The sequence below is a fragment of the Artemia sp. Qi Xiang Cuo genome, chromosome 16 (assembly GCF_049724085.1).
Source record: "Artemia sp. Qi Xiang Cuo chromosome 16, ASM4972408v1, whole genome shotgun sequence".
Classification (NCBI taxonomy): Eukaryota; Metazoa; Arthropoda; class Branchiopoda; order Anostraca; family Artemiidae; genus Artemia; species Artemia sp. Qi Xiang Cuo.
In genome coordinates, this window is record NC_142809.1 from 58,548,592 (window position 1) to 58,563,329 (window position 14,738).

Below are 14,738 nucleotides of genomic sequence, written 5' to 3' on the forward strand. Positions count from 1 at the left end.
AACCCAGTATATAAAAACTCCAAATAGGACTGTAATCCTGCTGAGGACTGCGACTTTGTGTATTTTCCTTTACCTTTGAAATGTCCTCTGTTTTTAATTTTATTCACTTTATTGGTTTTTGTCGTTTTTATAACCTACTAACCCTGCTTATTTGGTGATCTTATGGTGAAATTGTTTTTTTTCTACTATTAAATTCAATGGACAGTGATAATTAGTTACTTGATATAAATAATTTCTTAGACCACACTGCTTTTCCAATTACGAAAAATTAAGCAAGAAAAAAGAACATTTTTTGTTTTATTTTCACCCCTTTTTTTCCGTTGAGAAAGGCTCCCGGGCGTGGGGCCGAAATATTTGAAGTGTATTTGTTTAATTAAGTATTTATTTTGTTGTATTTATTCACTGCTTTATCAAAATTAAAATCCGTTTTTCTTGCTTAATTTTTCGTAGTTACTTGATAATTAATAAGATAATATTTTTTATGCCTATTCCAGACCCTCATCAAGTTTTAAATATCAAGCTGTTGCCACATTAAAGATTGCCATTTTTTTTTTTTTTTTAGAGAAATTTTAACCAAGTCCGTTGCTATTACAATTATTATTTCTTATTTAAACTTTTATAGGCTGTCTAGCCAACAGTCTCCGAAAGAGGTTAACAATCATAAATATATACTCTGTGGTCTTGGAAGCCTTTTGCCTACGGATGAATCCATTTCTTCAAAAGATGTGAAGAGTTTAAAAAAGCTTGTTAGTTTTTGTGAAAGTTGTTTCCCTGAAATCGGATTGGGTTTTTTAACGGCAGAATTGCAGCTATTGTATAATAGCTTTCAGATTAAGATAAAAGTTTTTCATGATGAAATACACATACAATTACAGGTACTACTTAATGCCATGATTACATCATACATGAAAATAGCAACAACAACAAACATTGATACCCCCTCCCCCCTCGCAAGGCTCTATGGCCTGGAATTCAGGGAGAAAGAGTGAAAAACCAACAAAAGAAAAAAAAACACAACTAAAAAAGGAAAAAAACACATGTACACAAACTACTACTACTACCACTACTAATAAGTCACCGCTGCGCCAAGTCGCATGAGGCCAACACAGCTACGCATGTACACGCACTAAACATGAAAATATCAACTAGCCGCCCTCCACATCCGAAAACCAAACCGGAATAAAATGCCCTGCTAAATAAACAAAACAACATACAATTCCAACTTGGACCAAAGACATCAACCGTACATGGGCGTTAAAAAGAAAAAAACAATAAGATAGGGGAAAAAATTAAACGAATAAATCACAGATCAAAAATCTTTTTACGATCCTTTTAAAGACATCAAACGCCTGAGACTTTTTATCTAACTCAGGTAAAGTATTCCAGGCAGAGTGGAAAGCAATCACGGGGTTGATTCAGACAGAATACTTGTAACAGTAGCATCTTCCCTTTTACGCATACACATTTAAAGATTTTAGCTGTGTTCCTGGTCTCAATATTATTGGTATATAGCTATGTTAACGGGTTCTGTATTGTTCCACTCAGCTCATTCGCTGAGTGGGCCGATAAATAATTATAGGAATATTTCCTGTGACCGAGAAGAAGTGAGGGGCTGTCTAGCCAAAAATCACCTAAGGAAATTTACTTTTGTTAAATAAAGCCATTGAATTGTGCTTGTAAATCCCGAATATACCGCATTCCTTTGCCTAAAGAAAATTCTATAATATAAGTAGATTTTCGATGAAATGATTGGGTTTACTGTCGGAGCCTTTCTTATTATACAAATTAGTTTGCACGAATTTAATCAGAAAGATATACAATAATTTGAAATTTTTCTAAATGTATTATTTCTTCAAGGTATATTTAAAATTTCCACTGCTTGAATTCTTATACTTCAGCTAAACATTTACACAAACTTTTTCAGGAATTTCGGCAGCTTCGGCTTGACAGATATGGACTTAAGCAAGAACAGGCATATTTCTACGTCATTGAAGTTGACGAAGAAGCATTACGTGAAGAACAAGAATATAACTATGAAGACTTACGTTTGGTTGTAGATCAGCAGCAAGTAGACGCAATTTTGGATGAGCTGAAAATTCCATGTCCTCTTAGAAAGATTTCTGCAAATAGTTTGTTTGATATTACTGCTAAAGAAACTGCAGCGGCAACAAGTTTTGAGGAGCAAATCATGATTCCAGATGGCAGGTCTAAGCTTCCTCCTTTTTGGATGGCTTTTCAGGTACTTTTTTTTTAATTTGCGGTTGGACGTTAAAAAAATATTTCTCAAAGCTTACCTAATCCAACTGTTTATAATCAATACCAAAGGAAACCAAATAATTTCCGACGCTCAGAGTTTTGGGTGACAGTTTTCGGATTGGCTCTGTGCGGAATTTTAAAAAAAAGTACATAAAAAAGAATGCGTACTATTAAAATCTGAATAGACTTTTTTAGTTTGCCTTTCGAAGCTGAATGGAGACGTCTCCTGAACAATATTGCATTCACTTAGCAGTTTATTTGATACAGTTTTTTTTTTTTTTTTTTTTTTTTTTTTTTTTTTTTCTGGAATAAAATAAAATCTTGAATAAATCTTGAAACTAGACAACAGATCAAAGCTTCTACTCTTTTGGGTAGCTTTTCAGGTTATATCAAATAAAGATTATTTCAGTTTTATCAGACTGTATCATACTTTTCAGGTTTTTTCAGGTTTATATATATATATATATATATATATATATATATATATATATATATATATATATATATATGTGTGTGTGTATAATATATATATTTGTAGTCCTATCGAATATATAAAATAAAGTAACATGAAATTGAAAATGGGTTTTTTGAACTTATTTTTTGGATATTTTTCCTTATGGAAACTTTCTTAATGCACCTTTTTTAACAAATAACAAAAACAATCAAGTGTTTGCTGACGCTCATAGTTTCTATAATGGTTCTGGTTAGAGTTTCTGTTTCCTAAAGATGAAATTAGATGTCTGTCTTGATCGTTTTAGACCTGACTAGTCAGATATCTGGCTTGATCTTTTCAGTTTGGCATTGAAAGTTGAATAGTGACACCTTTTATGCGCCCATAGGATTTTGTTTGACCCCCCGTGGTATTGTCGTGGATCGGTTTTGCTTGGCAGAACAGGGCCTGGTTTTTGATCCTAGTTTCCTAAGGTTCGACCGGGAAGGGCACAAGTGGGCTTCATAAATTCCCACGGAATATATATAGACGGCTTCCGTGCATATATGGTCTAGAAGGAACCATGCATTTGTTATATTTATACATCATTTTATTTAATGCACGGGTTTGTTTGATAATTTTGCTAAAAAAAAGAAAAACAAATCAAACAGCAACGATTTTTGGGGGATAAAAATTGATACTAGTAGGTATATCAAAATTGTCTCTCTTTCGCATTGGTTATCACGTATTTTCAAGTATCATAGGCAGCGCAATAGTGCTTCCTAAGTAAAAAACGATATTGGCACAATGTATTATTTTTTTATCCTTTAGACCAGAGCCCTTCGTATCGAAGGAGTTGTCGTATAAACTTTGAACAATGCTCATTCGATTGAAAATTGGAAGGCTTGTGCCCTTTTAATAGTCGAAAGAGATTAGAAGGCAACTAACACCCCTGCCACGCCCACCATTTCCCCAAACACATTCAATCAAAATTTTGAGATAATAATTTTGTTCGACGTAGTTGAAAGTTGAAAGCACTGAAAAAAATTCTTTTAAATGTGTTCACCTTTATAAATTTAAGAAATCAAAAATTAATTAAGATTTTAAGGAATAAATATCAGCATATGTATATTAAACTGACAGTGCATGTTCATTTGAATTTTTTCAGTAAAGTGCAAATTTTATTCTGGCTTTTAGAAGAATTGGGGTTTTGAACTCTACTCATGTTAATTTCTGCTCGTTTTGAGTTTGAATCTGTTATTTATTGTAATTTCCGTTCGTTTTGTGTTTCATTCATTTATTGATGCTGATTTGTGGTAGTTGTATGCTTCGTAGATTGTTTGATTCTATTTTTGGTTTAATGGAGTTCTTTACTTTGTTTTGTAAAATTGTTAGTGGAAAAAGTTTTTTAATTAATATCAAATAAAGTCATATCAAATAAGCTTTTATTGGAGAATAAATATTTTGACCTTTAATAAAGTTAGTCTCATATTTATTTGTTTATTTTTTACAGTATTCGCGGCTCTATCAGCAATGACGATATGCCGCTAGTCCTAGTAATTTTCTCATTTTAATTTATCAATTTGAGAGCATTATGATCTAAGTTGTGAGACAACAGATGGTTTTGTTTAAGACAAAAAAAGAGCAGAAAATTACAACAATATGTTACAGTTTTTCCTTTTTATTTCTCCTCGAGTTTCCTGTTTTGTTCTTCCTGTTTCTTACGCTTTTCTTTTAGTTTTTTCCCTATTTTATAAACTTTGTTTTTATACTGAAGAAGGCTTATTGACGCTTCTTTTCGAAGTATTTGCACGCTTCCTATTTTGTTCATCCACAAAAAAAAATTCTGGTACATATATACAATAAGTGATGAATGAAAAAAAGCCTAACACTCTTGAACTGACAGGCCCTATTAGGCTTTGGACGTTTGTTCACCTTGCAAATCCAGGCGATTTTTTGGTCAACTAATATTTAATTAAGTTTTTTATAATGCAACTGTCTGAGCTTGTGAATTGGGTCACCTGCCTGACACTCTAGGAAGGCGGACCCCTCTCTTGAGCTTTGGACGCTCGTTGCCTTGCAAGCTGAGGCAACTCAGGAAATTGCTTTTTTTATGATCAGATTATCTTATATTCATAGAAGACCCTTTAGACTAGTCTATAAAAGGTGGTAAAATGTATAAAAAGCTAAATTTATATTTACCATGACTGCTTCTTACTATTTCCTTCTCTTGTGTGTCTTGGCTTTAGACCACAAAGAATGGAGTTCAAACCACAAAATCATTTGACTTTGTGATGAACGCGTATTTTTAGTTCAGACTCTCTTTATTAAGTTCATTGAACATTTTTTCAGTTCATTTAATAGTTTTTCAGTTCATGGAATATTTTTTCAGCTCATTGAATATTTTTTCATGGTTTATCATGGGAATGTTTTGTATTCCTTTTTATACTTTTATTTTAGAGTTTCTAAATGATTCAGTTCATTTAATAGTTTTTCAGTTCATGGAATATTTTTTTAGCTCATTGAATATTTTTTCATGGTTTATCATGGGAATGTTTTGTATTCCTTTTTATACTTTTATTTTAGAGTTTCTAAATGATATTTACATCTTCTTGATTTATTGCAGATTCGAGGAAAATCAGTTGTTTCATTCTTTCATTGCCGAGTCCCTCAAAGTGCACCCATCGAATTCCGCTCCTTCGAACAAACTAGAAAAGCAATACTTAAAAAAGTAGAATACGCATGTGAATTTGTCAATAGACACATGCTCCTCAAAAACCTGCACGACACAAGAAAATGTAATAATCTTTTAGAAACAGATGGTGAGATCACAGTTTCTGAGGGTACTGCTCGATCTGTAAGTATGGATCTTGACCTAGCTGATGAGAATCATAAAACGATTTTGGCAGCTGAAATGAAGTTCAATCCAGGTTGTTTCTCTTGTCCAGTTGTCTGGGAGACCCACTTCAGTCTTCATAAAAAACTGAAGTCAGGGCGAGGTCAATCAAGTAGAGGACTTCAGGCACTGTTGATGGCTCTTGCCCCGTTTAACGTCTTGAATCGGAAGAATATGTATGTATATCAAGATGGAACAGATATATTTTACATGCGGCTGTTTGAATGTACAATACCAGAGGCAGATATGGTTTCAGTTGCCAGATTCCAAGTGTCTAGTGTGTCACCTGAGCCACGCATGAAGATGGTTACACCTGGTAATTACCCTCAGGAGTCTATAGGAGATTATTCCCAGAATGTTGATGTTAGAGAGCCTCATGGAGATTGTATCAGATTGCTTGTTCATGGTATCACTGAAGCAGGTAGTGTATAAATCTTCTTAATAAGGTAGTTTTTGATAGACACTCTTTTTTTCTATTTTCTAGAATCTCTCTCTGTGCTTCTATTTCTTTCTGTTTCTCCGTCTATGTATCTGTCAGTCTCTCTTTCGCTTACTGTGTTTCATCTCTCTCGCTGTTTCTTTTTCTTCCTTTCTCTCACTTTTCCTCTCCTTTTCTCCCTTTCCCCTCTCTGTCTTTCTCTCTCACACACTCTCGTTCCATGTCTGTATCTTATCTTTTATGATTTTTTTTTTGGTTTTATTACTTCTTTATCATTGTTGTTTTTCTTATCTCTCAAATATGTTTCTGAATATAGAGTAGACCTATTATGTAAGCTGGATTGTTTTCTAGTATCAACCGAGATTTCAAACTATTGGAATTAAAGCCATTCATCCTTGGCTTAAAAATCAATACTGACTAGTTTAACATGTTGTTTTTTAATGTGACTGTTATGCTGCACAATATTGCTCTTGATAATTACAGTTTCATTGTTTAAAAAAAAATAGAGTTGTGAGAAAGTCAAATTTTAGCGTAAAGAGCGAGGCGTTGAGGAGGGGACAGCCCCTTTCATATACGGAATAATTTCTGTTCGTTTTAAGTTTTAACATCGTTCCTTACTTTCAGTTAAAAAAAAAACTTGTTTTTTTATTTAATTTTTGAACGTTTTTGAATTAATGCAGGTTTTGATGTTGGCTCACCGTACATGAATAATTGAAAAAAAAATTTGAATATCAATTTTACTTTTATTTGGTTAAATGGCTTTATCGAAACCTGTTTAATTTTATTTACGAACGTTTTTATTAGTAATAAATATACGTAACTTACGAATTAACTTACGTAACGAACCTCTATATTCTTATGTTTTTAATACGTATATTAGAGGGTTCGTCCCCTAGTCAATACCTTGCTCTTTAAGCTAAAGTTCAAATTTTGTTCCAATTCTTTAAAAATGACCCCTTAATCACAAATGCCGTTAATTAGAATAAATAGCTCTTATGAAAGTACTAAATAATCTTTGGCTTAAAGAGCGAGGTTTTGACTAGGGGATGAACCCAATCATATACGTAATGTTTCCTGTCGTTTTAAGTTTTGATGTTGCTCCTTACTTTCAGTTAAGAAACTTGTTTTTTTTTTATAAATATAATTTCTGATCTTTTTTTAAATAAGGCTGGGAAATCCGGCGTTCCCTTCATAGCAATGTCCCATCTCCTATGAAAAATTCCTTCATGGTAAGATCCTCCCAAATAACCCCCGCCCCACTCCCCCCCCCTACTACCAGAAAAAATCCTCTCTGAAAACGTCTGAAATCCTCTCTGAAACGTGATGACCAATACTATATGTTAACATTGGGTAAAATTCATAACTTTCAGCCCTCCCCCCGGGGACTGCGGGGGATTAAGTCACCCTAAAGGACATAGTTATCATATTTTCAACCATGCTGAACAAAATGGCTATCTCAAAATTTTGATCAGGTGAATTTTGGAAAAAAATGAGCGTGGGAGGGGGCCTAGTTGCCCTCCATTTTTTTGGTCACTTAAAAAGGGCGCTATAACTTTTAATTTCCGTTTGCATGAGCCCTCCCACGATATTCTCGGACCACTGGGTCGATACGATCACCCCTGGGAAAAAAAAACAAACAAGCAAACATATATATCCGCATCCGTGATCTTTCTTCTGGCAAAAGATGGGAAATTCCAAATTTTTGTAGATAGGAGCTTGAAACCTCCGCAGTAGGGTTCTCTGATACGCTGAATATGATGCTATGATTTTTATTAAGGTTCTATAACTTATAGGGGGTCTTTCCCCCTTTTTTCGAAAATCAGCCAAATTTTCTCGGGCGTGTAACTTTTGATAGGTTGGACTAAACTTAATGAAACTTATATATTTGAAATCAGCATTAAAATCTGATTCTTTTGATGTATCTATTGATATCAAAATTCTGTTTTCTACAGTTTCGGTTACCATTGAGCCGGTTCGCTCCTTACTTACAGTTCGTTACCACGAACTGTTTGATATGATGTGAATTTAGCTTATAAACCATATTAAAAAGTTTATAAACGATAAGACCAACATTTTTGGAAAAACCACAGCGCATAAATGGTACAACAAAAGAAAAATGTAAGAAGAACCGAGAACTTTCTATTTTGGAAAATAAAGCATAGCAATGTGAAACTAACACCTTTACTTAACAAATTAGAAAAAAAACTGAACCAACGATAAAAACTCACAATTAAAAATTTCTCAGTAAAAATCAAGTTAAACTAAAAATATAGTTTAAAGAGTTTTTTGTCGTTGTTTTATGAAGGCGCTACTAAGACTAGTAAAAGTTTTTTTTTGCTTCAAAAATAAAATGTTTAAGGGTAATTTTTGTCAATACTGTTTCACTTGTTGTAAAAAGTCCCCATTTATTGAATTTTTTCTTGTAATATATACAAAATTATTATACTGCTCAATAAAAATCACCGTATTGTGACATAAAGATTGTTTATATTTTTCTTCCTCAAAAAAAAAAAAAAAAAAAAAAAAAAAAAAAAGTTGACTTTCATATTTTCTTAATATAAGCAATGATATGTTGGAAGTGATTTGTTCTTGTATTAGACGCGTACATTTACGTAACAATTCTTGCCATCGAACAATTTTGATAGAATTTTTTAGTTTAAGGGAAAAAGCTGAATTACGGTAACGTATACCAAAACAACCGTTTTTTTATAATTCTCAATTTCAAAATAACCTCAATAATCAGATCTGTCTTTGTTAACCCCCATTTGGGCTCGCGATAGGTTGTCATTTATATTTCTGAAACATATCCTCTGTAATTCACGGAGGAGGGGGGGTGTAGTGCCTTCACCCCGAACAATTGTCTTTTCTCATCAGCTAAATCAGCAATAATTTATCAACATTAGTTCCCCTTATTTTTAACTTCCAATGTCATTCTTTCATAAGATCTTTCGTCAGAGGGAAATTAAAATTAAAAGCCCCCCCCCCCCTCATCCCTAGCTGAAATTCAATTTCTCCAAAATTCATGTCAAAACATACATAACCTACATTATTCATGCATCTATAGAAACGGGTCAGTTTTCTTTAGTGTATCTTTACCTATATGGTACTATACCGCTCATTTTTCAGTTTTCACTGAGATTTTCACTTGATTTGGGAAAATTGGCTCCAATTTTGCCCCCCCCCCCTTCCTCTCCCCCGGGATTTTGATGAAATTACGCCGCTGGTTTAAGGTAAGACTTTTTGTTTACGATCTTCTAATTTTTCATTTTTTTTTAACAATAATCCATTTTATATGTATGTTTTGGAATTCCCCCGAACCATGTTTTTGGGTTCACTCTAGCATGAGTCGGGGAATTGATTAATTATATTTTAATCAAATGGTATTTTATAGGTCCTGCGATTAAAAATGCCCTTACTGAACTTCTGAAGAATCGACTAGACGAAGCTGTGCTTTCAAATCTCTATCGACTACTGGCCAGAAATCCTCAACGAAAATTGGATCCAGAAGATGTTGCATTTCTGCAATCTGAAGGGGAACAACCATCAAAGAAATATCAGGTAAATTCACTGGACTTACGTCAATGTTAGTCCTATGGAAATTAATTGGTATTCTAACACGGTGCTCTAACAAATGTATACATACTTTACACCGAAAACACGCTTACGCTAAAGAAAAACACTAAAACTACACACCACTATTCACCGAAAATGCGAACACACTTTAAGCAACACTAACAAACAAAATCAACCCCTTTTTGCTCGAAACATTTGTTTCTAAGTGAACATTTTACCATTAAATCGAGAATGTAATTACAATATTTCCATCACTGACAGCTGTGTAAATTTTCTTTTAGTATGTATTTTTTGTCTCTTTTTTATACAAAATTAAATTTAAAAAACAAGTTTTTTTAACTGACAGTAAGGAGCGACATTAAAACTTAAAACGAATAGAAATTATTCTGTATATGAAAGGGGTTGTCCCCTCCTCAACGTCTCGCTCTTTACGCTAAAGTTTTTTATTGTTTAAAAAAACAGAGTTGTGAGAAAGAGTCAAACTTTAGCGTAAAAAGCGAGATCTGATGGTGTGAATTTCATGTATTTCTCCCTTTTTTCGAAAATCAGCCAAATTTTCTCAGGCGCGTAACTTTTGATGGGTATCACTAAACTTGATGAAAGTTATATATTTGAAATCAGCATTGAAATCTGATTCTTTTGATGTATCTATTGTATCAAAAACCCGTTTTCTAGAGTTTCGGTTACTATTGAGCCGGATCGCTGCTTACTTACAGTTCGTTACCGCGAACTGTTTGATTTGGGTGTTTCGGATGAATGAAAAACTGAGGAAGATTTTATTATATCTGCTCTTATGCTTCACTTGAAAATTTAAATCAGACCTTTTTAGTGCCTGTCGTTTTTTGTGTAATTTTTTCTTTGGATTTTTTTCCCCTTTGAATGATAATCTTTCAGTAAAAACCCCAAAAAATAACCACGTGAAGGCTTTTAACTCTAGACATTATCGAATAATGTCGATGGTAATAATTTTACGGTATGTTGAACCCTGAAGACACAAATTTAATTACAATTTACCATTTAGTAAGAGTTAACAAAAATCTCAAAGTGCGTAAGATGTGTGACAATTCCCTGACGCTGTCGGAAAAATAAAGAAAATGTATAAATCTAAAAAAAATATTTTTCGATTAATCTGAAAGTGCTGCTATCTACTTTTAAAAGTGATTTCGGTTAGGTATTTCGATTAACTTTGTGATTTTATTTTAGTGTGTTTGGGACTGAGGCAGAAGAATGGCATCACATGTACCCCTAAACTTCAATAGTTCGCTCATTCCTAAGTTTGCCCACGCAAGAAATTCAGCTTTGAAACTAAAAGAAATACAATTTCTTTTTTAAAGTTGATCAAAACTCCTTGAAGAGGAGATGAATGGATATTGTTTGAATATATATTTTTTCTACAATAGTTCGATCGTGATTTGCGCCAACTTAAAAATTTCGAGGGGCTGGCAGCTTCCTTGTTCATGCACAAATGGCAAAGTTGGATAATTGACTATGCTCAAAGGCATTCTAAAGTCTGATTCTTTGCAAACAACTTGCTTATTTGGCATCTGAAATTCAGACGTCCTGTAGGAGTTTGCTTGGAAAACAACCTGGAGGGAAAAATTGACCCCCCCCCTTATTGCGCTCTTTCAAAAATCGGCCCAATGGTCCTCCCCGTTCTGCCCCTCCCAATGGCAACTTTGTTGCCCTAGCTTCACCTCTTTTTTGCGTCATCATTAAGTCTTAACATCAGAGGTAAAGACAATTTTAACGCACTTAACCGTCTAATTGAACTGTGTCAGTTTACATCACCTTTAGTTGCTCTGTCTTTAACTGGATTCCTTGAATATTATCTTGGACAGCTTTGGCATATGACTTACCTGTTTTTTACCTCATAGAGTTGATTTTGAGCACGTAATGTATTTTAAGACCGTCTTTAAGGCTCGTGCTACCGTTTTTTTTCTGTTTTTTTTTTTTTTTGAAGAAAAAATTCTTGCGACACCTCATTTTTTTAAATTTTAGGTGCAGACAGCTTTGACACATTGCATATCTGTTTTTTACGTCATAGTTAAGTTTGTATAATGAACTTTTTATGGCCTTATTTAATGTAATATCATTCTAGATATCTATCTTCATCAACTTTTCGAAGCACACGCGTTTAACTTTTTTTGAAATGCTGAGTGCGCCTCTTTTTTGCGTCATCATTAAGTTTTAACCATAGAGATAATCACGATTCTAACGCACTTAACCATCTTATTGAACTGTTTCAGTTTACATTGCCTTCAGTTGCTCTGCCTTTCACTGGACCCCTTGAATATTATCTTATGGAAAGTCTTAGCTCCTACTTCACACCTCCTAAATATGTTGATGCTCAGGGTGACTACCGATTCAAGGTAAGTTTAATTTTTCCTTGTTGCTTGATTTACAGTCACTAAACTGAATTCAGAATTTTTTGGTGCTTTCCTGAAAAAACTTTGATAGATGGATAGGCATAGATATATTTCATTGATTCATTTTTCATTTATAGCAAAATATCAAATACCAATATATATCCAAACAAATCCTAGAGAGTTTTTAGCTCATATTATTATCCGTATTTAACTAATTAAACTAACAATGTATATGAAATCTACTCATTGTCAATTCACACGGACACAACGTAATTCATCATCGTCAAATAAATAAATAAATAAATGAAACCCCCAACATCGAGAGTTTAAAATGCATTTATCTTAAAATAGCTCATAACTTCAAACTCTACCGCCTGTATGCTCATAATACGAAAAAAAGTTTAAAAATTTTTATACGCAATATATTTGGGGGAAGGGGGGCACTAACGAAAACTGCGTTTCTTCATTGGTATTCTTCGCCAATTCGCCGCTGTAATTAATGTAACGTTCGATCTTCTAGGGGAGCACATGCCCCTTTGCCAGTTCTTTCTGTATTTAAAAAAAACCTTTTGCCTAAATTTTAGGAAAAAGGTAATAAAAAATAATGAACTAAGGTGACTATAAGGTGACTAAATTAATGATGACTAAGGTGTCTAAAACTAAGGTGACTAAATTAATGATTACTAAGGTGTCTAAAACTAAGGTGACTAAGGTGACTAAATTAATGATGACTAAGGTTTCTAAAACTAAGGTGACTAAATTAATGATGACTAAGGTGACTAAGGTGACTAAATTAATGATGACTAAGGTGTCTAAAACTAAGGTGACTAAGGTGACTAAATTAATGATAACTAAGGTGTCTAAAACTAAGGCGACTAAGGTGACTATAAGGTGACTAAATTAATGATGACTAAGGTTTCTAAAACTAAGGTGACTAAGGTGACTAAATTAATGATGACTAAGGTGTCTAAAACTAAGGTGACTAAAGTGACTAAGGTGACTAAATTAATGATGACTAAGGTGTCTAAAACACCTTCAGTATAGGATGAAGTGTGTTTAATTGTTGAACAGCGATTTTTGTCCATGGTGAGATGTCACTAGTTTTCTATTTGTATTTTTTTCTCTTTTTCTTTGTTGAATTTTATTAACTGTTGTTTTTAATAGGCTTCGTGTGTAAATAATATATTTATCCAAAATTTCGAGGTACTTAAAAGTCCTTCTAGTTCTAAAGTGTATTTAATAGTGGCTCCAAAAACCAGTAAACAATAATTCTATTATAATACTACTATTGTTCCTACTAGTAATTAAATAAAAAAAAACAAGTTTTTTTAACTGAAAGCAAGGAACGACGTTAAAACTTAAAACGAACAGAAAGTATTCCGTATATGAAAGGGGCTGTCCCCTCCTCAACGCCTCGCTCTTTACGCTAAAGTTTTTTATTGTTTAAAAAAGTAGAGTTGTGAGACAGAGTCAAACTTTAGCGTAAAGAGCGAGGCGTTGAGGAGGGGACAACCCCTTTCATATACGGAATAATTTCTGTTCGTTTTAAGTTTTAATGTCGCTCCTTACTTTCAGTTAAAAAAACTTGACTTTTTTTATTTAATTTTTGAGTGTTTTTGAATTAATGCAGGTTTTGATTTTGGCTCCCCGTACATGAATAATTAAAAAAAATTCGCATATTAATTTTACTTTTATTTGGTTAAATGGCTTTCTCGAAACTTGTTTAATTTTATTTACGAACGTTTTTGTTATTAAGAAATATACGTAACTTACGAATTAACTTACGTAACGAACTTCTATATTCATATATTTTTAATACGTATATTAGGGGGCTCGCTCCCTAGTCAATACCTCGCTCTTTAAGCTAAAGTTTGAATTTTGGTCCAATTCTAAAAAAATTACCCCTTAATCACAAAGGCCGTTATTTAGAATAAATAGCTCTTATGAAAGTACTAAAAAATTTTTGGCTTAAAAAGCGAGGTATTGACTAGGGGTGAACCCAATCATACTCGTAATATTTTCTGTTCGTTTTAAGTTTTGATGTTACTCCTTATTTTCAGTTGGAAAACTTGTTTTTTTTTGTATATAATTTCTGATCTTTATTTAAATAATGCTGGGAAATCTGGCACCCCCTTCATAGCAATGTCTCTTCTCCCATGAAAACTTCCTTCATGGTAAGATCCCCCCCACTACCAGAAAAAATCCCCTCTGAAAACGTCTGTATACTTCCCAATAACCAATACTATATGTTAACATTGGGTAAAGTTCATAACTTTCAGCCCTCGCCCCGGGGACTTCGGGGGATTAAGTCATCCGAAAAGACATATTTATCATATTTTCGAACATGCTGAACAAAAGGGCTATCTTAAAATTTTGATTGGGTGACTTTGGGGAAAAAATGTGCGTGGGAGGGTTTACGCTAAAGTTTTTTATTGTTTTAAAAAATAAAGTTGTGAGACAGATTCAAACTTTAGCGTAAAGAGCGAGGCGTTGAGGAGGGGACAGCCCCTTTCATATACGGAATAATTTCTGTTCGTTTTAAGTTTTAATGTCGTTTCTTACTTTCAGTTAAAGAAACTTGTTTTTTTTTTATTTAATTTTTGAACGTTTTTGAATTAATGCAGGTTTTGATTTTGGCTCCCCGTACATGAATAATTAAAACAAAATTTGCATATTATTTTTACTTTTATTTGGTTATATTGCTTTCTCGATACTTGTTTAATTTTATTTTCGAACGTTTTTGTTATTAAGAAATATACGTAACTTACGAATTAACTT

General features: G+C 33.2%; 1 protein-coding gene across 3 annotated transcripts in view; it reads left to right on the plus strand.

Moving 5' to 3' along the window:
* Nucleotides 1–14,738, plus strand: part of LOC148943128 (KICSTOR complex protein SZT2-like) — a 495,507-nt gene that overhangs the window by 348,104 nt on the left and 132,665 nt on the right. For all 3 annotated transcript variants that reach the window (XM_089102275.1, XM_089102276.1, XM_089102278.1), the window contains 4 exons: nt 1,925–2,239; nt 5,313–6,003; nt 9,413–9,579; nt 11,841–11,963. In XM_089102275.1, the coding sequence (XP_088958401.1) occupies nt 1,925–2,239; nt 5,313–6,003; nt 9,413–9,579; nt 11,841–11,963 (1,296 nt within the window). The remainder of the gene's footprint in view (nt 1–1,924; nt 2,240–5,312; nt 6,004–9,412; nt 9,580–11,840; nt 11,964–14,738) is intronic.